Source organism: Desmodus rotundus, chromosome 9 (genome assembly GCF_022682495.2).
Source record: "Desmodus rotundus isolate HL8 chromosome 9, HLdesRot8A.1, whole genome shotgun sequence".
NCBI lineage: Eukaryota > Metazoa > Chordata > Mammalia > Chiroptera > Phyllostomidae > Desmodus > Desmodus rotundus.
The window spans coordinates 71,326,045-71,347,576 of NC_071395.1; the positions used below are offsets into that span (position 1 = coordinate 71,326,045).

The 21,532-nt window shown below is 49.6% G+C and overlaps 1 protein-coding gene across 2 annotated transcripts; it reads right to left on the minus strand.

Moving 5' to 3' along the window:
- Nucleotides 1-520: 520 nt before the first annotated feature.
- On the minus strand, nucleotides 521-21,532 carry PFAS (phosphoribosylformylglycinamidine synthase). Of its 2 annotated transcripts, none has more exons than XM_045198929.3 (28): nucleotides 21,441-21,532; nucleotides 13,028-13,186; nucleotides 12,807-12,942; nucleotides 12,269-12,374; nucleotides 11,695-11,884; nucleotides 11,480-11,585; nucleotides 10,984-11,124; nucleotides 10,742-10,866; nucleotides 10,440-10,568; nucleotides 9,785-9,916; nucleotides 9,527-9,655; nucleotides 6,432-6,505; nucleotides 6,162-6,318; nucleotides 5,819-5,880; nucleotides 5,504-5,665; nucleotides 5,156-5,281; nucleotides 4,877-5,008; nucleotides 4,382-4,612; nucleotides 4,030-4,210; nucleotides 3,863-3,946; nucleotides 3,467-3,622; nucleotides 3,143-3,262; nucleotides 2,683-2,828; nucleotides 2,375-2,582; nucleotides 2,149-2,240; nucleotides 1,955-2,069; nucleotides 1,086-1,409; nucleotides 521-988 (listed from the first exon to the last, which is right to left on the minus strand). In XM_045198929.3, the coding sequence occupies exons 2-28, from the start codon at nucleotides 13,167-13,169 to the stop codon at nucleotides 678-680; spliced, it is 4,017 nt and encodes a 1,338-aa protein (XP_045054864.1). In that variant the 5' UTR covers nucleotides 13,170-13,186; nucleotides 21,441-21,532; the 3' UTR covers nucleotides 521-677. The 2 variants fall into 2 exon arrangements, with proteins under 2 accessions (XP_045054864.1, XP_024420604.1); XM_024564836.4 differs by lacking the exon at nucleotides 21,441-21,532 and adding an exon at nucleotides 16,316-16,406.

The following is a 21,532-nucleotide window of genomic DNA, read 5'->3' on the forward strand; positions in this document are numbered from 1 at the left end:
AAGAGAATGAATAAATGAATGAATGAATACTTAAGGCTCAGTTCTAGGAATGAAAGTGCTAACCACTTCTGTCAGGAAGGAAGTTGTCAAATGAGGAGAAGCAAAATTAGGAACATTGAGTTCATAGGCCAGAGACCCTATCAAGGAAACTTCTGCAAAAAACTGCTTACACTTAGCACAATACTGCGTTTTCCACAAGGAATTCAGAAAGCTTCTGCTGTTTTTCAGATTAAAATGCTGACATCCTGACTTGCGTGCTTTTGTATGGCTCGGCTCTCTAAACCCCTGTGATGAGGAAGGGGCACGGAAAACCCTCCAAGCCCAGATGAGTAATGTGAAGCGTCATGTGGTGATTGCTGCGTGAAAGGAAGTAGGTCAAGGAAGCCCCTCCTCCCTGTGCATCCTAACTTTCCACTGCAGATTTTTCTCTGAACCACATGCTGCTTCCCGAGCTCATAAAGGATAAGACATATTATGGCAGAAGAACATAAAACAGACCCAACAGCATAAGGCAAAAGTGGGCAGCTTAATAATTAGCTGAGGTATTTTTGGCATTTTGGAACCTGTCTGTCCAAGACACATTTGAAAATAATACGGGGTGCTTCTGAAGGTGATGAGGGAGAGGGCAGCAATACCAGGGGCAAACCATGAGGCCCAGATGCGCGTCCTTGGCCTGCTCAGCAACCTCCTTCCTGGGTCCAGTTTCGGGCATTGATGAAGAGCTGGAGCCAAGGGGAGGTCGTCAGAGTGTCGAATTGAGGGGGTCGCCATGCCCACTGCCAAGGCCTCACAGCCCGTTCAGGGTGAGGCATGAGGGCCAGGTGGCGGCCATCAAGAGAGCAGACGCCAGCCACCCCCCCTGGGGACCCATTGGGATTCAGGGGGTACTGTTCTGTGGGGTTCCCATCATCATCTGCCCAGTGCAGTGGAGCCAAGCCCTTGGCTTCAATCTGGGCTTGGAGTTCCGGAGAAGAAAATGCCATGTAACCTGGGAGGGAAGAGAAGGGGGGAGAGATCAAAGTTCCTTCATGCGGCCTACCCACCTCTGCCCTCAGACACTCCTCCCTGCCTTCCTGTAGCCTAACCTTCACCGTGGGCACTCCACACGGGCAGCACAGCACCCTCCATCCCTCGCAGCATCAGGGCCGGCCCGGGTCCCACACGCACGCTGGCCCAGCGAGACTCAAAACGCCCAGACAGGTTGTGGCGAAGCAGGAGGCCAGGCTGGGCTGTCCAGGAGTCCTGGCCCTTCTCCCCTTCCTCCTCACTGGGGCTGCCTCCCACCCAGCCCAGCAGAGCCAGCAGTTGACAGCCGTTACACACGCCCAGGCTGAAGGTATCTGGCCGCTTCCGGAAGCGCCTCAGCTCAGCCCCGGCCCGTGGATGAAAGGTCACGGCAGCTGCCCACCCTGGAGGAAACAGGGAAGTTGAGGTGAGACTTTCCCTCCCAACATGCACTGTTACACACCCCCAGGACAGCCCCCTCCCCAAGACCACAGAGCTCAGGGAAAGTGTAGGGGAAGAAATAGGTTTATCTGCTTAGTTCAGACATGGCCCACGCCAAATTTTTTGCTTGGCCAGCAGAGCATTTTCAAAATTTTATTTAGTTGACTAATATTTAAAAAGAAGATTTTATATAAAAATCGGGATTTCTGGCTTCTCTTAAAAAACAGATTTAGCCATGCTGAGCCAGCCTTCCAACAGTACAATCTGCTGGAGGTGAGTAGCAGCTGCCCCGTTAGACAGGACCTGTGCCCTCCAGCCTAGGTGGCACAGTCCCACCCAGCCACCTGCCTCATTTAAGTTACCTGCAGGCCTTCTGCTGGCACGTGGCCTAGAATGAATACACTCTCCCTCGGCCTTGTGGAGGTGAGAGGCCAAGGCCCAGTCAAGGGTGCTAAGGCACCTCTCAGGCGTGTGTGGGTAGGAAGTGGGCAGAAGCCTGCACACTGACCTTTGGCAGAGCCCAGGACATCTGCGTAGCTGAAGCCACCCACGAAGGCCACGCCTCGGAATGTGTCCAGCTTGATTGCCCCAGAGCAGAGGTCTTGCATGGTCACATCCCACACCTGGCAAGATGGGGAGGGGACGTGTCAGAGGACACACAGTCTGAGGCCCAGCCCCAGCTCTGCCAGGCATACTGCTCACCTCAAACCCAGCCAAGTGAAAGGCATCGGCCATCTCCCGGTCTCCATTACTGCCCTCCTCTCGCAAGATGGCGACTCGAGGGATGGGACCACCTTGGGGGAGAAGTGTCTCTGTTCCAGAGGACTATTTCCCCACCCCAACCCCCTCAGACACCTTCTCCAGAGCAGGCCTGGGCATCCAGGCCCAAAGTGCCCAGGAGGCCAAGCCTCTGCACACACTTCCTCACCAGGCTCACAGGACACAGAAGCTTTGGGAAAGGTGGGGGGCAGGCAGTAGTGGGGCCCTGTCCGCTCCCTCAGCCCTCGTTCCTCCTCTGCCACACAGCTCGGCTCTGCCTGCAGCCGGTCTAGCTGGAAGCTCGTGTCTTCCCAGAGGGCTCGCAGCTGCCCAACAGGCTCCTCCAGAACCACAACCCCATTCACTGACACCTGGACCTAGAGAGAGGCAAAACCATCAGAGGCTAAGAGCAAAGACGCCCAACAGGGGCCCCTCAGAGGCTCAAGGAGGTGAACCGCACACCCTGCTCTTTCTCACCATGGCTTGTGGCCCGAAGTGACCTGTGCGGCCCAGCTCCAGGCAGTGGAGGCCAGCATCCTGGTAGCGCTTCATCACTTGGGCCAGGTCTGGCTCCTGTACCTCCAGTACCAGGCCTGGCTCCTCAGCAAACAGCACAGGCAGCACTGGGAGAACAACGGGGGCATCAGGGTGACAAGTATTGATATGGACTCAGAGGTGGTGTCAAGGGACTATGGCTGAGGACTGAGGGAGTGGAGGTAGGCACTGGGGTGGGGTGATGCTTGTGAGATTGAGACCAAATATGTGGCATCAGGGTATATAGGAGGTCTCAGAGGGACACAGCCTGGTTCAGTGGTCAGAGAAGACAGCAAGGGACTCAGAGGAAAAGGAGTTGGGACATTACATTCTTTAACAGGACATGGGGTCTTCAGGGTGGGACAGGCAGCCTAGGCCTGAGCCCAGACCCTAGGCTCCTCACCATCAACCCCAGAGGCAGGCACGTCCACCTTTATTCCACAATTCCCAGCAAAGGCCATCTCTAGCAGGCAGGTGATGAGACCCCCATCGCTGACATCATGTCCTGAGCAGAGGAGGCGGTCTGGAGGAAGGAGAAGAAAGCTCAGCAACCTCAGGAGCCAAACCACACCCCCTGCTTGTGGGCAGAGAGTGTGTGTGAGAACATGGGCACATGCAGAGAACCAGAGAGAAGAGCGTCTGCTTCCTCTTGCCTACCCTCACTTGCTCAGCTGGGGAGTGCCTGCCACTCAGGCCACATACACCACCTACCTAGGGCCTCACTCACCTTTCAGCAGCCCCTGGGTGATGCTGAAGGCACGCACCAAGTTGTCAGGAAGGTCCAGGTTGGGAGGTTGCTCACCAAGCTGGGAGAAGCATTGGGCCAGAGCTGTGCCCCCTAGCCGGTGCTGCCCAGGGCTCAGGGGCACATAGAGCAGATGGCCTGGAGAGACAGGGAAGGGGGAGGGGGAAGGGGAGATGGATGGCTCAGCAGAACCCCATCCTGTGGTGCTTATGAGCATGTAAGTTCCCAACAGGTGGTGGGACACTCAGACTACCAGTCCCAGAAAGCACCACAGCCCCAGTGCAAGATGGGGGTAGGGATTAGCACTCACAATGGAGACCCCAAACAAAGAACCCACCTCTGAATACATAATACAATGAAGAGGGGAAAAACCCATACCTCTCCCTTCAGGACACTTGAGGTCTGGGGTCACAGTGGCTGTAATGTCTGGACAGACAGCATAGGCTGAGATGACCAGTGACCCTATGGAGCAAGGAGATAAGAGAGTAAGGGGCCAGCCCAGTCCCACAGGTCCCGCCTGTCTCCCAGTGGCCCCTAGACCTCACCAGGAGCCATCACAGTCTCAGAGCCGACCCGGGCAGCCATGCTGAGGGAGTCTTTGCCACCGTCCACTGCCACACCCAGGGCCGCCATCACTGCCACCATAGCCTCACAGGCATCGGCCAGAGCTGCACCCTCCCCTGCAAGCTTGGCTGCCCACATCCAGTTCCCACTGCACTTCACATCCTAGGAAGTAGCAGAGACCTGGCATTAGAGAAGAAGAGAGATGGGGAGTCTGGGATGGGGGCAGAGGCGCTGGGAGACCACAAGCATTAAGGGAAAGAGGGATAACTGAGCGGTGGATGAGGAAGTGTCCCAAAGACCAGGGGCTCCATGGCAGAGGCTGTGGGGACTCACCCGGAGGTCAGTGACTAGAGCAAACACCAGGTTGGTGAGGGCCTCAGCCACAGCCAGCCGGGCAGCAACCTTGGGATCCAGCAGGCTCTTGACTGGCTGCTCTCCCAGGGATGTGGCAGCCCCTACAAGCTCATGGTGACTCAGTGCCACAACTGCCACGTCTGCTAGAGGAGTCTGCAGGGGCCCAACACACTGCTGCTGCGCCACCAGGCCACCCACGGAGCGGTCCACCTGTGGAACCAGGTGGGGTTGGCAAGAGCACAAAGAACAGGGACACAGGGGTGGTGGGAGGCCTGGCTTGCCCTGACCATGCAGACAAGAGGTCGGCTCTGAGGATGGGTAGCAAGGGACCATGCCATTGGGGCGGCTGCCCCACTCCTTCTCCCTCAGGCCTGGTGGACCCCCATACCAGTCCCCAAGGGTGGGAGGCCAGGGGTGGATGAGCTGAGGGAGGAGTGCAGAGGGCTGAGGGCAGGGCAGGAGTGCAGGGAGGACCTTGTTGGTGAGGTATCGCTTGCTGGCCACAGCAGGCAGCCTCAGAACCCGCTCTAGGGCCTGGCGCACGCTCAGCCCTGTTGGCAGGACCAGAGGCTGCAGCAAGGGACAACTCCTCTGGAGGAAGAACTCCTGTAACACAGACGGCAATAGAGGTGTAAGCACCTTGGGGAGGGCTGGGCACACAGGTGACAAAGCACAAGTAGGGTAAATGGGCCAGGAAAGGGGAAAACACAGCCTCCTATCCCAACACCCGCCCCCTGCCCCCACCCCATGTACCTTCTGAGGCATCTTGCCCAGCACCCAATCCAGTTCCAGGTCCACAGGGGTTGGGTTAGGCATCAAGGGGGCATCGCCCTGGCCATTTCTTCCCATAGGACACTCCCGATCATCCACCAGCACTATCTATAGACCACAGGGACAATGCCCAGAGGGAATGAGACGATGACCACTCATAGGAAGTACTTCAGAAGGCAAGGCAGAAATGCTCCTGCCACCCTGTTTGGCGCCCCCTAGTGAGTTCCTAGCCCATTCCGCCTCCCTCCTGCTCCCCAGAACATGTTTGCCACCAGCTGTACCCAGGCAAGCTCAAACCCACCCCCAGTGTCTGCCATGGGGGCCACTCACTCTCCTGTCTCCAGTGATGGTGCCCACAAAGCACGCTGGGCAGCGTTCCCGGGCGCTGACACAACTCAGGAAGTCCCGGTCTGAGGGCCTCAGCAGGAGTGCATTAGACTCCTGGTACTCAGCGCCCCAGATTTCCAGGGCGTTCAGGGTTGGGTCCCCGAGCTGCACATCCATGGAGGAGGAGGAAAGAGAAGGGTCAGAGAGTACTCCCAAGTCTCGTGTTCTTGCTGGGAGGGGGAGGGAGGTGGGTGGGCCAGCTGGGGCTGGCAGAGGCGGAGAGGCTTGGATGGCCAGACTCCAGGGGACGAGGCTCACCTGGAAGCAGCTGGTGTGAATAATGGCTCCAGCTGGGTCACTCAGCTCCTTCAGGACATTGCCTGGTGAAGAGGGTTGCAGGAAGAGGTGGTGATATGGGTCTGCTCAGCACCAGGCAAACAAAGGGCAGTCCCTGGCCTTCAAATTCCATGCGTCCTTGTGTGAGTCACTGCCACACCCTCACCACCCGTGGCAGTGGGCCATCCCCCAACCCTGAGCCTCTCCAGAATGTGCAAGGGAGTAGAGAATGGGACCCAGAGCTGCGTGGTTGGTTGCAGATCCTTGCTGCCTCTCTCTAAACCAAACCTGGCAGGAGACCTGGTAGGCCAGTCCCTTCTCTCACCATTGCCACCAGCGCCCTGGTCATGGAGGCTGCAGATGGGGTTTCCTCTGGAGGCCTCCACACAAGCCCGGATCACACGGTTCATCTTCTGTTCCATCTCTGGGTCTCCCCGCTGCACAGCCCCAAAGTCCAGGTCACTGGCATTGTCTCCCTGCACCTGTGGGAACATATGGCAGAGCTCAGCTCGGGGGGCTGGGAGCTCTCACACCCCACCCACCCACAGGGCCTGGCGATATTGTGGAGTCTGCATCTGCAGCTATTCCTACTTACCTGTACAGATGAAGCAGCTCCACCCCCAACTCCAATCCTGTAGACAGGACCCCCAACCTTTACGACATCCATACCTGCAAGGAAGGAGGGAAAAGTCAGAACACTGGGAAGCAAGCGGAAGAAGCACGAGTATGAAGATGTGCGAGGATAGGAGGAAGCTAATACTAGGGTAGAGCGATCAAAATAACAAATACACGTATTCTTCGATTAGGTAAATACACTTAGAGGAATTTATACTCCAGATTTATTTGCACAGGTACAGAATCACCGATGTCCAAAATTAAACATTGAAGTATTATTTGTATTACCAAATTTAGGAAATAATTTAAGTGGTAACAACAGAGAATTGATTAAATAAAAATTATGGTATATCCACACAACGAAACACTAAGCCACACACACAAAAAAGAATTACATATGAATATAATGAAGTAATACGACTTCATCAGTCTGCAATGATCTCCAGGCTACATTGCTAAGTGAAAAAAAGCAAGGTGCAGAAGTATGCATGCCCATTTTCTATAGCAGCACAAAGCATAAAATACTTAGAAATAAACTTAACAATAAAAATGTAAAACTTATATTGAAAATTGTAAAATAGTAGATCTAAATAAATTGAAATAGATCTCATGTTTATAGATTGAAAAGACTTATTATTGTTTTGATAATAATACTCCCCAGAAAGATATGCAGAATCAACAATCAGCCACCTTTTCAACAGAAATTGATCAGCTGATCCTAAAATTTCTATAGAAACATGAGGGACCTCAAATAGTCAAAACAACATTTCTGCTTCTAAAACTCACTACAAAGCTACAATCATCAAGACAGCGTGGCACTACCATAAGGATCGGGAGATACGGATCTACAGCATATATAGATCGATGCACTGGGACGGTCGAGTCCATAAACAAACCCATACATGTACGGCCAAGTGATTTTTGACAAGAGTCCCAAAACAGCCCTGGCTGGTGTGGATTGAGTGTCGGCCTGTGAACTGAAGGGTCACCGGTGTGATTCCCAGTGACAGCACATGCTTGGGTTGCGAGCCAGGCCTCCCGTTTGGGGGTTTGCAAGAGGCAACGGATGGATGTTTCTCTCACACATCAATGTTTCTCTCCCTCTCTTTCTCCTTCCCTCTAAAAAAAAATTTTTTTTAATTTAAAAAGCATTAAAAACAAAAGTCCCAAGACAATTCAATAGGGTAAGAAATGTCTTTCAAAAAGTGGTGTTAGGGCAACTGGATAACAACATATGAAAGAATAAAGCTGGACCCCTACTTCATACCATATATAAAAGTTAATTTAAAAAGTCAGAGACCTAAGTATAAGAGCTAAAAGCTATAAAAATATTACAAGAAAACATACAAGTAAATCTTCATGACCTTGGCATTAGGCGATGGTTTACGGGTCATAACACTGAAGTAACAAAAGAAAAATTAAATTATACTTTAACAAAATTAAAAACATTTGAGCTTCAGAGGACACCATGAGGAAAGTAAAAAACCCACGAAATGAGAAAGTATTTGTAAACCGCATATCTATAGGACAAGGGTCTAGTATGCGGAATATAGAAAGAACTCTTACCACTCTGTCAAAAAAGACAAATAACTCTATTTAAAAATGGACAAAGGATCTGAAAGGACATTTCTCCAGAGAAGATATGCAAATGGTCAACAAGCACATGAAGTGATGCTCAGCATCATTCGTCACTAGGAAAATGTCAATCAAAACCTCAGTAAGATACCACTTCATACGCACTATGATGACTGTCATCAAATAGAAAGCAAATGACAAGCGCCGGCGAGAATCTGGAGCAGCTGGAACCCTCGTAGGCTACTAGCGGGGATGTAAAATGACACGCTGCTTTGGAAAACAGTCTGGCAGTGTTTTAAAAAGTTGAATATAGTCACCATGTGACTCAGCAATGCCACTCCTAGTTATATACTCAAGAGAACATAAGCACATAGAAAAACCTATACATAAATGTGTATAGCAGCATTGTTCATAGTAGCCAAAAAGTAGAAATAACCCAACTGTCCATCAGCCGATGAATGGGTAAACAAAACGGGGCATATCTGTGCAACGGGATGCGACTCAGCCACATAAAGAAGTGACGCGCGGACACACACTGCCACAGGATGAGCCTTGAAGGAGCCCTGCTAGGTGAAAGCCGGCACAAAAAGCCAGGCCTTGGGTAGTTCCATTTGCACGAAACGTCCAGAACAGGCAAGCCCATAGAGACAGGAAGTGGCTAAGTGGCTGCACAGGCCGAGAAAGCAGGGGGCTGCGGGGGTGGGTATGACTGGCCTGGGTACAGGGTGTCTTTCTGGGGTGATGAAAATGCTCTGGAATTAGTGGTGATCGATGTGCAACTTTGTGAATATACTAAAAACCACCAACTAGTACACTTTAAAAGAGTAAATTTTATGGTACATGAATTACATCTCAGTAAGTAGTAAAAGAAAAAGAAGTGTATACATATATGCTATTTTTTTTCCTAAAGGGGGCAAATATGCACATGGGTCTGTTGACACGCGCAGAAACACCTCTGGCAGGGTACAAAAGTAACTAATTAACACTGGCAGTCTCTAGGGAGGGAAACTGGGTGGCTGGAGGTCAAGGGAAGGAGAGTTTTCACTACATAATCCTCTCTTGACTTTGAAATTCTGACCCATGTGACTGGGTCATCCGTTCAATAAAGGGGACCTGGCCCTTATCTTGATTCCACCACAGCACCTAGCACAGAGCCTCACACGTGATGGGTGTTCAATTGATATTTGCCAGCTCAGACTGAGCTGGAAGATGAAAGCCCATGGCATACAGCAGGCACTGAGCAGACACTGGCGGCCTTGACTTAGCAGGGTGGGCCCTGCCACGCAGATACAAATCAGGCAGGAGACAGAGGCACACAGAATGAAACGGCCCCACTGGCATAAAACCCTGTTCTGCCTTGAAAACCTGTGTTGGGGAGAAGAGACATGAGCTGGGAAATTAAAAACTAACCACTGAGGTGGTCTCTAAATTCCCCTTCTGTACCTGCCACGTGCTGGAGAGAAAGCTGGCTGGATCTGGAAAAAGTTGATGAGCTCTTACCTGGTGTGGGGGACTCCTTGCTCACGTGCTCTGCTTCCATGGACCCAATGCCCCCACTAAACATGATGGGCTTGATCCACTCACGCCGCTGGCTGCCTGGGAGCTGGAGGCCAAAGGAGCGGGCAAAGCCTGGAACGTGAACATCATGGGGAGGGACAGGATCGTCGTCCGGTCTCCTCAGCGCTCACTCAGTCACACACCCCACCCCACCTCTGGGACTAGGTGTCTGTTATACCCCTCGCCCTCCCCCAGCCTCACCTGCCAGCACTGGTTCCCCGAACTTGTTGCCATAGTCAGAAGCCCCATTACTGGCCTCAATGGCAACCTCCAGGGGTCGGGCAAAGTTCCCAGGATACTGGAAGCTCGGATCCTCCCAGGGCAGACTGTAACCTGGGAGGGTAGGAGGAAGTTGCATGGACTGTAAAAATGGCCAACAGAGGAGCCAGTCCTCTGGGCAGGGTCTAAGCCACCAAGGACTACTGCACAGGTAGAATGTTCCACCTTAGGCAGTCCCATCCTAGGAAGGTGCAGAGTTTGCCATAAAGCATTGGTCTTGCTCCTCGCCTTCCACACCAGCCTTCCCTCTGACTCTTGGGACCAGAATTCTTAAGGCTTTCTAAGACACTGGATTTGGGGGCAGACAGTGGTCCTTAAGTCCAACCCAGTATCACACTTTCTTGCTGAGTGGATACTAGTTTATAAGAAAATTTTGCTTCTGCAAAGCCAGAAGGTGACCTAAGTCTTCCCTTGCCGATAATCCTCACAACCATGGCTGGTGGAAGGCCAACTACTCTAGAGCCCTCCATCCCAAGAAAAGATAACCCAGGATGACCTTGGACTTAAGAGACAGAAGTGTTTGATGCCTGCCAGGACAAGGAATCTGAAAGGAGAGATGGCTGGAAAGAGGTGGGACCTGGAATGTGCAGATTTCCAAAGCAGTAGCCAGCAGTGCCAGCCACCACATGGGCCCCACGGCCTGTGCACTGGACATCTCGGATCCGGCCCCCTGTGCCCGTGGCTGCGCCGCTGAAGGGGGCTACTCCTGTGAAGAGAGGGGGCAGAGGGATGGGGACTGAAGAGACAAACCCCAGCTCTGACCACCCCATGAAAATAAGAACTGGCCTGCCCTATTGATTTTCCCAGGCCTGGCCCAGGGACCTGGGAGCTTCGCCCTACCCTACATTTTCGATCTATCCATCCTAAGACCCAGCTCACCTGTGGGGAAGTTGTGGGTCTCTGCTGTGAAGACAACATGTCTCAGCCCCTGTTGTTGCCGGAAGCAGCTTGGCTGTGTGGGGTCCTCAGGCCGCAGGAACTGGACTTCCTTCCCCCAGATTGCACTGTGGACACAGCCACTCTGGATCTGGCTTCTTTCTTGGGATCTGTATTTACCCCACCAGGGCCTGGGGCCTCCCCTTCCCTAGGCCAGAGGCTACCCAGCCTGGGGCACAGCCCACCTGCTGTTATCACAGAACTTGAGGACATTGTTGGGGTTGGAGAATGCCTGGGTGCTCATGATGGACTCAAACAGCGACTGTGGCAGCTCCTGCCCATCCACGTGGAGCCGGCCCTTGAAGAACCAGTGTCGGCTGTGCTCGCTGCAGGGGATGACATGGGGAGGGAAAGGCAGGGTGGAAACCTGGGGTCATGTCTCGGGCCTTGCCATGTCTTCTCACCAGCATTAACAGCCGAGTTATAGCCAATTCATCCTTAAATAATAGGTCAAAATATATTCCCATAATCTTCGAACATTGCCACTGTGGATTGTCCAGCTCCAAAGTGAAGAGAAAAGCCGAGATTTGAGTGAAGACTACTGGGTGGATGGGGAGCCCAGGCCGCAAACAGACTCAGGGAGGCCCCTAAGGCAAGAGAGAGCCATGAAAGCAAGCCCCTGTGGTCTTCTCTTCCAACTTCTACCAGCTCACACAACAGCACATCCCCCTTCCTCCCCACCTATTGGACTGAGCCAAGTCAAAGGCCTCCACAGTGCTAGGGTTCCGCTGCAGCTCCTGGAAGCGTTTGGTGTAGAAATCCAGGTCCCAGGAATCCAGGGCCAGACCTAGGAGACAAACCCAAGAAGAGGTGACTGTTGGTCTCAGGCCACCATTTCCCCAGTCTCAGCACCCCTGCAGCCCAGCTGGGCCTTCCTCCCAGAGAGCCCCGTTTACCTAGCTCCTGGTTGGCTTTCTCCAGCGCAGGCCGGCCCTCCTCCAGTATGTTGATTGGGCCATCAAGGGGTGTAGGGACACTCCCAAGGGAGAAGCTCTGGATGGGATGAGGGAAGTGCTGCTCCGTCATCCGGTCATACAGGGTCGGCAGAGCGATGGCCTCCGTCTCGGGTGAAGGGGGGTGGGCAAACTAGGGGTGGGGAGGCACACAGAGGACAAGGGGTGGAGAGCTGAAGAAGGGACAAAACAGTCCCCTCTCCTTCCTCCAAGCCACACAGGGCCAGACCACTGCTAGCCCATATTGCACCTCTTTTCTGATTAGAAAATGACACCCCTTCCAGGCATGATGGAAGAAAGCACAGATTAGTGAGGGAAGCACACACTGGATTTCTGCTCCTTTCACTCCTCAACCAGGTGCGCTCAAGCACTGAATAACCTGCAAACAGGGCAGGCCTGAAGCCAGGAGCTCCTCCCCCTGCTTCTGCCATTATTTCCCTAGAGTTTAGAACCCAGTCTCTTATCTCTGGCCCATGTCCTCCTCCTGGTCCCCTGTCCTGATTGCCTAGTGCCTCACCGAGAGCAGGTAGCGCCGGGTAGTCTCCACACGGTCCACAGCCCACAGCCCAGCAGCCTGGCACACCGACACAATGTTGGTGGATGTTGGGGTGGAGAAGTTCAGCCTGAGGAGTGGGCCAGACCATTAGATCCTACCCACTGCTGTCCAGCCAATCTCCCATCTCTACTATTCCCGCCAACGGCCTCCAGTCTCAGATCTGGGCACTAAGAAACCTACTTTCAAAGGTCACTCAAATCAAACCATAACAGTCCTTCCAGCATCAAAATGCTTTGATTTCAATATCTCCGAGTGTAACCTGTTTTATTTCAGAACATGCCTGGAAGCTAACTCAGTCTTCAAAGACATCTTCCTGTATGGGGAAGGCACAAGCATGGCTTTCTAGGTGGGGAGCAGGAAGGAGCAAAGGAAGAACACATTTCCTGAGGATCACAAGAGGAGAAAACAAAGGAATAGAAGTGGAAGTGGTGGGCAGTATGTTTTAAAAGAGATCATGTCCCTGAAACATGGAAGGAGTTGCCCCAGGGGAGACACTTGCCTGGGCCCGACCTCCAGCAGCAGGTCACTGGAGCCAGGAAGGAGCCAGGACTCCTGAGCCACATCATCCAGTAACAAGGGGCAGCCAAAGAGCCACATCAGCTTCTTCATCTCCTCAGCACTTGGGAGAGACTCAGCTGCAGGGAGACAGGGCAAGGATACCTTGAGACACTGCTCTGGGCACTGGGGTACCTCCCTCAAGAATCCAATACATGGCCCAACCTGTCCAGTTCACATTGTAGCACAGCTCGGTCTTGGCACTCTGCAGCTCTGGCAGTTTCCCTCGCAGCTTCCTCCGAATGTGGCCAGACGCTGCACCTTCATGGCCAGAGGGACGGACGTAGAAGTGAAGGACTGAGGACATCTCTTCAGGTATCCTTGCTGGAAAGATGAGTTATGTTACTAAAAAATAATATTAACTGTAGCCTATCTGCTGAATCACTTTAAAGTTTTAAGGGATTGATGGGGAAAGTTAAAGGGGCACTCAGAGAAACAAGGTAACCTGAAAATGTAACCTTGGGGATTTTAACTAATCCTGCAAAATGTGGGCTTTAGTGATCTGGGACCTGGGTGTACACATACATCCTTGACTCGTGGTCCTTGCGCACCTGCCTTTTGGCTGGGTTCGAGGCAAGTTCTTGGGAACACAACTGTGAGCAAGACAAATACCACTTCTGCCTTCATAGAGCTTATATTTTATTGAGGGTGACAGGCAAGTACCCAGACATTTCCAATCCAGTGTGGTTAAGGCTAAGGTACTGTGGGTACCAACCTAGCACTTCAGGAGTCAGGAAAGACTTCCTGGGAGAAATGGCATCTAAGCGTAAACCTGGAGGATGAGCTAAACTGGGCCTGACTGGTGAAGTCGAATACTAGTTCCTTTACTTCAGTGTTTCAAAACATTATAATACATCCCTGCTCAAAATCAACCCAAAAGCTTTAGCCGGAAATTCAAAGGCCCTCCACAGCTATCCCCAACTATTCTTCCAACTTCTGATCCCATTGCTTCTCAGCAGGACCCTGGCTTTACTCACCAAACCCTGCCCGGCCTCCTTCCCATTCTTTTGCCCCTCCTAAAGTGTCTATGCCTAGCCTCATTCTATCCAAAACTTCCCCATTCTTCAAGAGGAGTACAGGTCTCACTAACCCTGGGAAGCGCTCCTCACTGCCCCAGTGTTCGGGGCTTCTCATCTGTGCCATTTGTTCAGCCCTGATCACTCAAGGGGCTCACAGGTATACCCGGTCTCTTCCCAAGGAAGCGGGAGAAGGAAAAGCTCATTGCCCTACTTCTCCACTTGGTCTTAGGCATCTCAAACCTAATTTACTCAAAGCTGAATTTGACTAATCCCTCAAAGTCACCAAGGATTGCAATGTTGTCAGTGCAGAGGTCACTTAACATCTTACTCAACCTCTCAGCAGCATTTGGCTTATTCATTCCCGACTACTTGAAACACCCTCCTCTCTTGGCTTCAATGACACCACTCTCCTGATTCCTTTACCTCCTGGTCACTACTTTCCAGTTACCTGTGCAGGCTCCTACTCCCCTGCTCCACCTCTAAATGTTGGATGCCCAAGGGTGTCTTTTGTTCTCTTTGTTCTATATGCTTTTCCGAAGAGACCTCATTCAGACATGTGACTTTGAATACCAACTAATAGCCTGGGCTTTGTAGCTCAGGTGACTAGAGCATCATCCAGATACACCAAGGTTGTGGGTTTGATCCCCGGTCAGGGCACATAGAAGAATCAACCAATAAATGCACAAATAAGTGGAAAAACAAATTGATGTTTGTCTCTCCCCCTCCCCCACCTCTCTTTCTTTCTAAAAAAAAGAAGTAAATAAATAAATACCATATAATAGACTGAACCAATGAAATTGTTAGCATTCAACTGTTTTTGACCAAAAATGGCAATTTCACATGATTTGAGTTACCAGTAATATCTGCCAACAGATTCCATAGCTTCATCCAATCCTGACTCTCCCTGCAACTCCAAACTAGTACATGCAAATGCTTACGTGACAGCGCCACATAAATGTCTCAGAAACATAGATGATAGCCTGTTTGGGCCAAAACAGAAATTTTGATTTATCACTTCTCCAGACCTGCTGTTCTCCCAGTCCTCTCCATCTCAATAAAAGCCACCATTCATTCAGTTGTGCAAGCCAAAACCCCAGGAGTAAACCTTAATTCTTCTTTTCCTGAGCCCCCTCTATATCTAATCCATCAGCAAATTTATTTCTGGACATATCCCAAATCTGTCTGCATCCTTTCACCTTTGCCACCATCACTCTAGTGCGAGTCACTACTAACGTTCACTTGGACTGATGCTTTGGCCTCCCGACCAGTGTACTCCTGATTCCATTCCTGCCCCACCCACAATCCACTTGCCACATGTCAGCATAAATGAGACCATGTCTTCCCATCACACACACACCACAGGGTTGCCGGTTCGACTCCCAGTTAGGGCATAAAAATAAATACATAAAATCTTTTTTTTTTTAAAGAAAAAATGTTTCTTTCTTTAAAAAAGAAAATAAAATAAACAAAATAAATAAAACTCCAACTCAGTACTTTGGCTGACCTGGTCTGGCCACTGCCTATCTCTTCAATACTGTCTCCCGCCACTGTCCTTCTTACCCACAATGCACCACCACACTGGCTTCTCTTTTACTCCTCTGCCAAGTTCACTTCTATAAGCATTTTTCTCACCCTGATATGGCTAGCTCCTTCTTGTCATTTACATTTCAGGAGAAACTCCCCTTCTTGGAAAGGATTTCCTTGACCAACCATGCTGATTGCTCTGTAATACTTAAGGCTGACATTTTTTAGCTCTACCTTCCCCATTAGAACAAAATCTCCCTGTGGTTATGGACTGCAGCTGTTTTATCTCCATTGGATTACCAAGGCTTAGAACAATACTTGGGGCTTACGAAGGAAGAAATCTAAAGCTTGTTGACTGACTGAACTATTGATTTCCATCACTCACCAGCGCACCCGCCCCCCCCCCTCCAACCTTTCCGGCCAGGCCTCATTTCGGTAAACGGTGCTTCTGCCAAATCAGGACGGATTCCTCCCTTCCACCCCATGCTGATCACCCTTTGTAAAGATAGGCCAGTCACGACTGTGCTCCATACCACTCCTTCACAGGAATATCACACCCTGAAATCGTTCGGTGTATTAAACCACTTGATTTTCGTCCTATGACATGAAGCTCCAAGAGCACAAGGACAGAGCTGTCTACCTCAGGACTGTTTCCCCCAAAACTAGCATTGTGCCCTACACAAAGCAGGGGGTCGACAGGTTTTTTGTGTTGGGCGAGAGGGGACGAGTATAAGGGGCGTCTTTTCTGTCCAGCGTCCAGTGGACGCCTATATTAAAGCAAACTGGCCGGCCCCACTCAGACGCGTGTGGACCCGCTGGGGATACTGAAGCCGCCTGCATCAGGCTTGGGGTGGGCAACGATGGGGTGCGGCAAGCCGGAGTACCGGACCGGCGCGCTGGCCATACGCACGTGGAAGAGGTCCTCACGGTCCCAGAGGTCCCGGAATCGCGGCGCAGGAGGTCTGTGTCAGGCCCGCGCCGCGGGCGGAGGCGGAGCCTGAGGACACCCGCCCTCTCACTCTTCCCTCCCCCACCGCACCCCTCCGAGCGCGGGGCTGGCGCTGTCGTCTCTTCTTACAGACGCGCTGGTTTATCCCGCAAATCTGCTTTAAGTTTGTGAAAATAGTTCCATATCCACCCTCTCCTCTCTTGTGCAAACTGTGACGGAGACAGGTACTTTGAATGCAGGAAACGGAATGAGAAGCATCGCCCTTGTCCAGGACTGTTTCCCTACCCTGCTCCCTTTGCTTTCTAGTTCTATCTTTCCTGAATAAATGAAATTATTTAATTCCTAGAAAAGTGGGGGGCATGTATTTTTAATTTCAATATTCTTGTTTGTTATAGTAACAATAATAAGGGTAGAAAATACTTATTGAGCACCCATAAGGGTGCTGAGGCTCATTGCAATGACTTGCTCCTTAGTTTTGTAACTCAAACACTTCTTAGCACTTTCTAACTATGTATCAGGTTGGACAAAAATTTCATCTGGTTTTTTGTTGAGATGGTTCTAGTTGTCTTTAACCTCATTAGAAGCAATTTTGTTAGATTGTATTGTGACAGCTGTCATATCAGCGTGCATTTAAAAGAAAACTTACCAAAATGGGTCAATTTTTGTGTTAGCCATTTTAATATTGAAGATGGAAGAAACCATCTTTGGCATATTATGCTTTATTATTTCAAGAAAGGTAAAAATGCAACTGAAATGCAAAAAATAAGATCTGTGCAGTGCATGGAGAGGGTGCTGTGACTGATCGACTGTATCAAAAGTGGTTTGCAAAGTTTCATGCTGGAGATTTCTTGCTGGACGATGCTCCACAGTTGGGCAGACCAGTTGAAGTTGACGGCGATCAAATTGAGACATTGAGAACAATCAACATTATACCATATATGAGATAGCCAACATACTCAACATAGCCAAATCAATAAAGCTATTGGTGAAAATTTAAAATGTGTCTTTTACTTTATGGAAAAAACTAAATGGACTTTTTGGCAGACCCAATACATTTTCGATACACAAATATATGGTTGTACTAATCAGGATCCTATCACAAAAGAAGAGGGCATACTGGAAAGGGATTAATCAATAAGAATATGAATAGTCTACTTACAGGGATGAGGTCAGGATTAAGGGAACCAACAAAGTAGAGCGGGACAACCAGAGCCTGGCACCAGCAAAAAGTGGTTAAGGGACAAAGGGAGGAACGGTGTTACCAGCTGAGAGACAGGGACCTATGAAAGAAGGGCACACAGCAGGGCAAATGAAGCCACTGCCACAAGCACAGTGTTGAGGGAGAAAAGGAGTAAACACTGGGTTCCCCCCTTCCTTCCCTGTGTCTCCCTACAAGCTTCTTCTTTCCTATCACCCAAATCTAGCCTGAAGCCTGAGGGCTAGGAAGCTGAAGTGGTGCACCAGGTCAAACACAACCCCCGGCCCAGTGGTCTTTTTAATGACTTAAGCAAGGCAGCAATGTTCCGAGTAAAAAGTGAAGGTCTTTATCCGCATCCCTGCCCTCTATTTCAGTCCCCTCTCCAGTACAGGGCCAAGACTAGGGTCAGGCAAGTGAGGCGCCTAGGGTGCAAAATTTAATAAATTTTAGGTGCCTCACTTGCCTGACCCTAATTCCAGCCCTGCTGCAGATATGGCAGGTCTTACCTGTTTGGTGTATAAGCTTCCAGGCTGTTGAAATTACTTGCTGGCTCACTCTGGACAGAGGCCAAGCAGCACTCTGGGGTTTCTTCCCCTCCAGGCACTCCTTGGCTCCGTCTCATACCTGCCTTCCAACTCCTTCCTCGAGCCTTAGTTTCCTCAGCTCTCTGTCTGTCTGTCTGTCTGTGTGGTCCCGACTCCTCCACACTTTAGCATTCCCTGTGTACCACAACAGTGCAGCTTTCACTTCCGTGTGGTGACTTCTAGATTCATCCATTTGGCCCTGATCCTTCTCCTGACTTTGGTCCCATATCTCCAGCTGTCCTCTGGACAAGATTAGACTGTTCAAAATCGCCAGGTTTGAGACAGCTCCCAATCCTCCACACTTCCCTCCCTCTGTGACAGACCAACTACTCTTCTCCACGTTTCCCTAACATCTTCCTCCCAACACTTTCCTTTAAGACACTTATTAAACCAAGCCGGATTTAATTCAGTGGCCTCCTTGTCTCTGGTGCACCTCTCACTTGTTTTTGCATGCTGCCACCAGATTTTAAGCACCTAACTTGACATTTAAATCACACCAATACAAGTGTCCAGTACAACTCTCTCTGATCACCGCAGCCTAAAAATAACTGCTTTCTATAAACTATCAGAAGTAACTCTAAGGATATAGGGCAGATCTTCATGGATTTAATAAATAGAGTGGGGTATTCCAGAGTCGAGAAAATAGTAAAAGCAAAAGGAATAATTAGGTTTGGGACTTTAACTAGGCTTTTACTAATGTTCTAATAAGGGGACCAGTGTGGCTGGAGTGCAGTGAGAGAGAGGGTTCAGCTTCTTCTGGGGGATTTGTTATTGTTTGGGGGGAAAGGGAAGAAACACATCTCTTATGTAATGATGGAACATGATTGCAAACAAAGATTCACTTTATAAAGAACTCGACACCACAGTGCATAACTAGTTCATGCAATAAGGAATAGAGACAAGAAAAGAGTCAAGATGGGAAATATATAACATGGAGTCACTTGAACCAAGCTGCCAAAATTATTAACATTATGAAGGTTGGGGCATGAGGAAAGACTCTATTCTTGTTCTAACTAGTCTGGGAACTTAAATTTTTTGAACCTTCCAGCCCTGTGACAATGCCTGGACACACATAAAGATACACATGACACCTCCAGCTTCCCCTCTGATTAGCCCACCAAAGAACTCACATATTCAGACCAGCTAACATCCATTCTCTAGACCACTGGATGTGACCAGACCTCCTGGCGCCCATCTTCCAGACCACTTGCCATCCATCATCCAGATCACCTGACATCTGACTGATAACCATTCTGGACCGATCCTAGGGCTAAGAATGCAGAACTGATAGTTCTCAAGAATGTTCTTTTTACTGTAAGAACTCTTAACTTTTCTTTCTTTTTCAGAACACTTCTAGGTTTTTGTCTAGCTGTGTTTACACTTTTCAAACACGGAGACCCTTGAAGAAATCTTCATCATTAATTTCTAGACAAGCCTCCTGACTTTTTGAGTATGTTTGACAGAGGGCTTGCATCAAAAGAGAAATTGAATTAAGGGATACCATAACTTGCAAAATAAAGTCTTTATTTTTCTGGTAAATGACTAGAGGAGTCTTATTGTCTATAGTGTTTATACTTACTATCTCATAATCAATGTTTACTATGTTAAACTGATTTGAAGCAGCTGTAAGTGTGGGATGGCCTTAAATGTCCCTCTGTCACTTTACTTCCTTGGTCTCCGCCTCCTCCAGCCTCGCTGACTGCCTTGCCTTTCCCCCACAAGGCCTTTGTGCTTGGTTCCCATTGGCCATTCTTTCTGTTTGATCCCCATAATGTGAATTCTTGACTTTATTATAAAGCCATCTTTTCAGCAAAGCCTTCTCTATATGAAAGAGACACACCATCACCTGCATTCCCTATTTCTCTATTACACCTATTATGAGTGTTCCACACATTTTACTTTATTTTTTACTATAAGTCTTCTTGTCCTACAGCGTAGGATGTGAGAGCAGGGATTTTTATGTTTTTTCACTACTGTATGCCCAGAGCCTAGAACAGTGCCTGGCACATGGCTGCATGAATTCTATGGACTCCACTGCCTACTAAGCCAGGAAACGATGGGATGGGCTGGTTGACTGAATTAGGGAGAGCAGAAGCTTTCATTATTTGACTAACAAATATTTATCATGTTCTTATTTGGCAATAGGCATTGTTCTTTTTTATTATATATATATATATAATTTTTTATTTACTGATTTGAGAGAGTGACAGAGAAACGGAAACATTGATTCACTGCTCCACTTATTCATGCATTCATTGGTTGATTGTTGTATGTGCCCTGACTGGGGGTAGAACCTACAACCTTGGCATAAGGTTGAATCTCTTTGGGATGAATCTCTAACCAACTGAGCTACCAGACTACGGCTGCATCTATACTTCTTTTTTATTGTTGTTCAAGTACAATTGTCTCCTTTCCTCCCACCATCCCCCCCCCCCCCCGGCCACATACATATACTTGTTTAACAGACTGGTTTTTGGAGAAGTTTTAGGTTCCCAGCAAAATTGGAAAAGTATAGAGATGTACCATGTACCCCAACCTCACGCACAGCCTTTCTCACTACCAGCATCCCCAACAGCATTCCCAATTGTAACACTTGTTAGTTGATGAACCTACATTGACCCATTATCACCCAAACTCCAGAAAATTCTCGGTGCTCTGACTAGTCATCCCTGTCTCCCCACAATCTTTGACAACCGCTGATCTTTTTGCTGTCTCCATAGTTTTGCCTGTTCCTGAATGTAATATAGTTGGAATCATATAGTACTCAGCCTTTTCAGATTGGCTTCTTTCACTTATATGCACCTAAGGTTCCTCCATGTCTTTTCATGACTCAGTAGCTCATTTCTTTTTAGTGCTTAATAATATTCCTTGTCTGGATGTAACACAATGTGTCCGTTTACCTACCATAGGGCATCTTGGTTGCTTCCTAGTTTTGGTTAATTATCAAAAAGCTTCCATAAATATCCAAAAACAGTTGTGTGTGTGTGTGTGTGTGTATGTGTGTGTAGCTATACATTTTTCAACTTCTTCAGGAACTGTGTTGGTTCCCAAAGGAGCTGGCACCAGAATACAACGCTAAATAGAATAAATAGGATAAAGCTCCTAGGTACTCACACCCAAGTTAGGTAAATAGTTAAGAATTACAGCAATGTATGAGTGACTACTCTGGCTGCATTAGGGAGGAAACACTTCCGCTTGGCAAGATCAGGGAAATCTAAAGATGCTGAGTTACGACGCAGGCGGGCCGTGTTAGAGCTCCTGAGCTTCCCCGCCCCCATCCCAGGGACGCCAGACAGGATGTTACCAGGGAAGGGAGATCCGGGTGCCTCAGAAGTGCAGAGTTGGGAGTGGCCCAGAGTGGTCTTGGGGACGCTGCGGGGGGAGGAGCCGGAGGTA

Excerpts from the sequence above, each read along its gene's own strand:
- PFAS (XM_045198929.3), bottom strand. The coding sequence starts at position 13,169 with ATGTCCTCAGTCCTTCACTTCTACGTCCGTCCCTCTGGCCATGAAGGT. Across the intron at positions 5,282-5,503 it reads CCATCACTGGAGACAGGAGA|ATAGTGCTGGTGGATGATCG; the intron begins GTGAGTGGCCCC and ends TGTGGTCTATAG. Across the intron at positions 2,829-3,142 it reads GCCTGCCTCTGGGGTTGATG|TGCTGCCTGTGCTGTTTGCT; the intron begins GTGAGGAGCCTA and ends TTGTTCTCCCAG.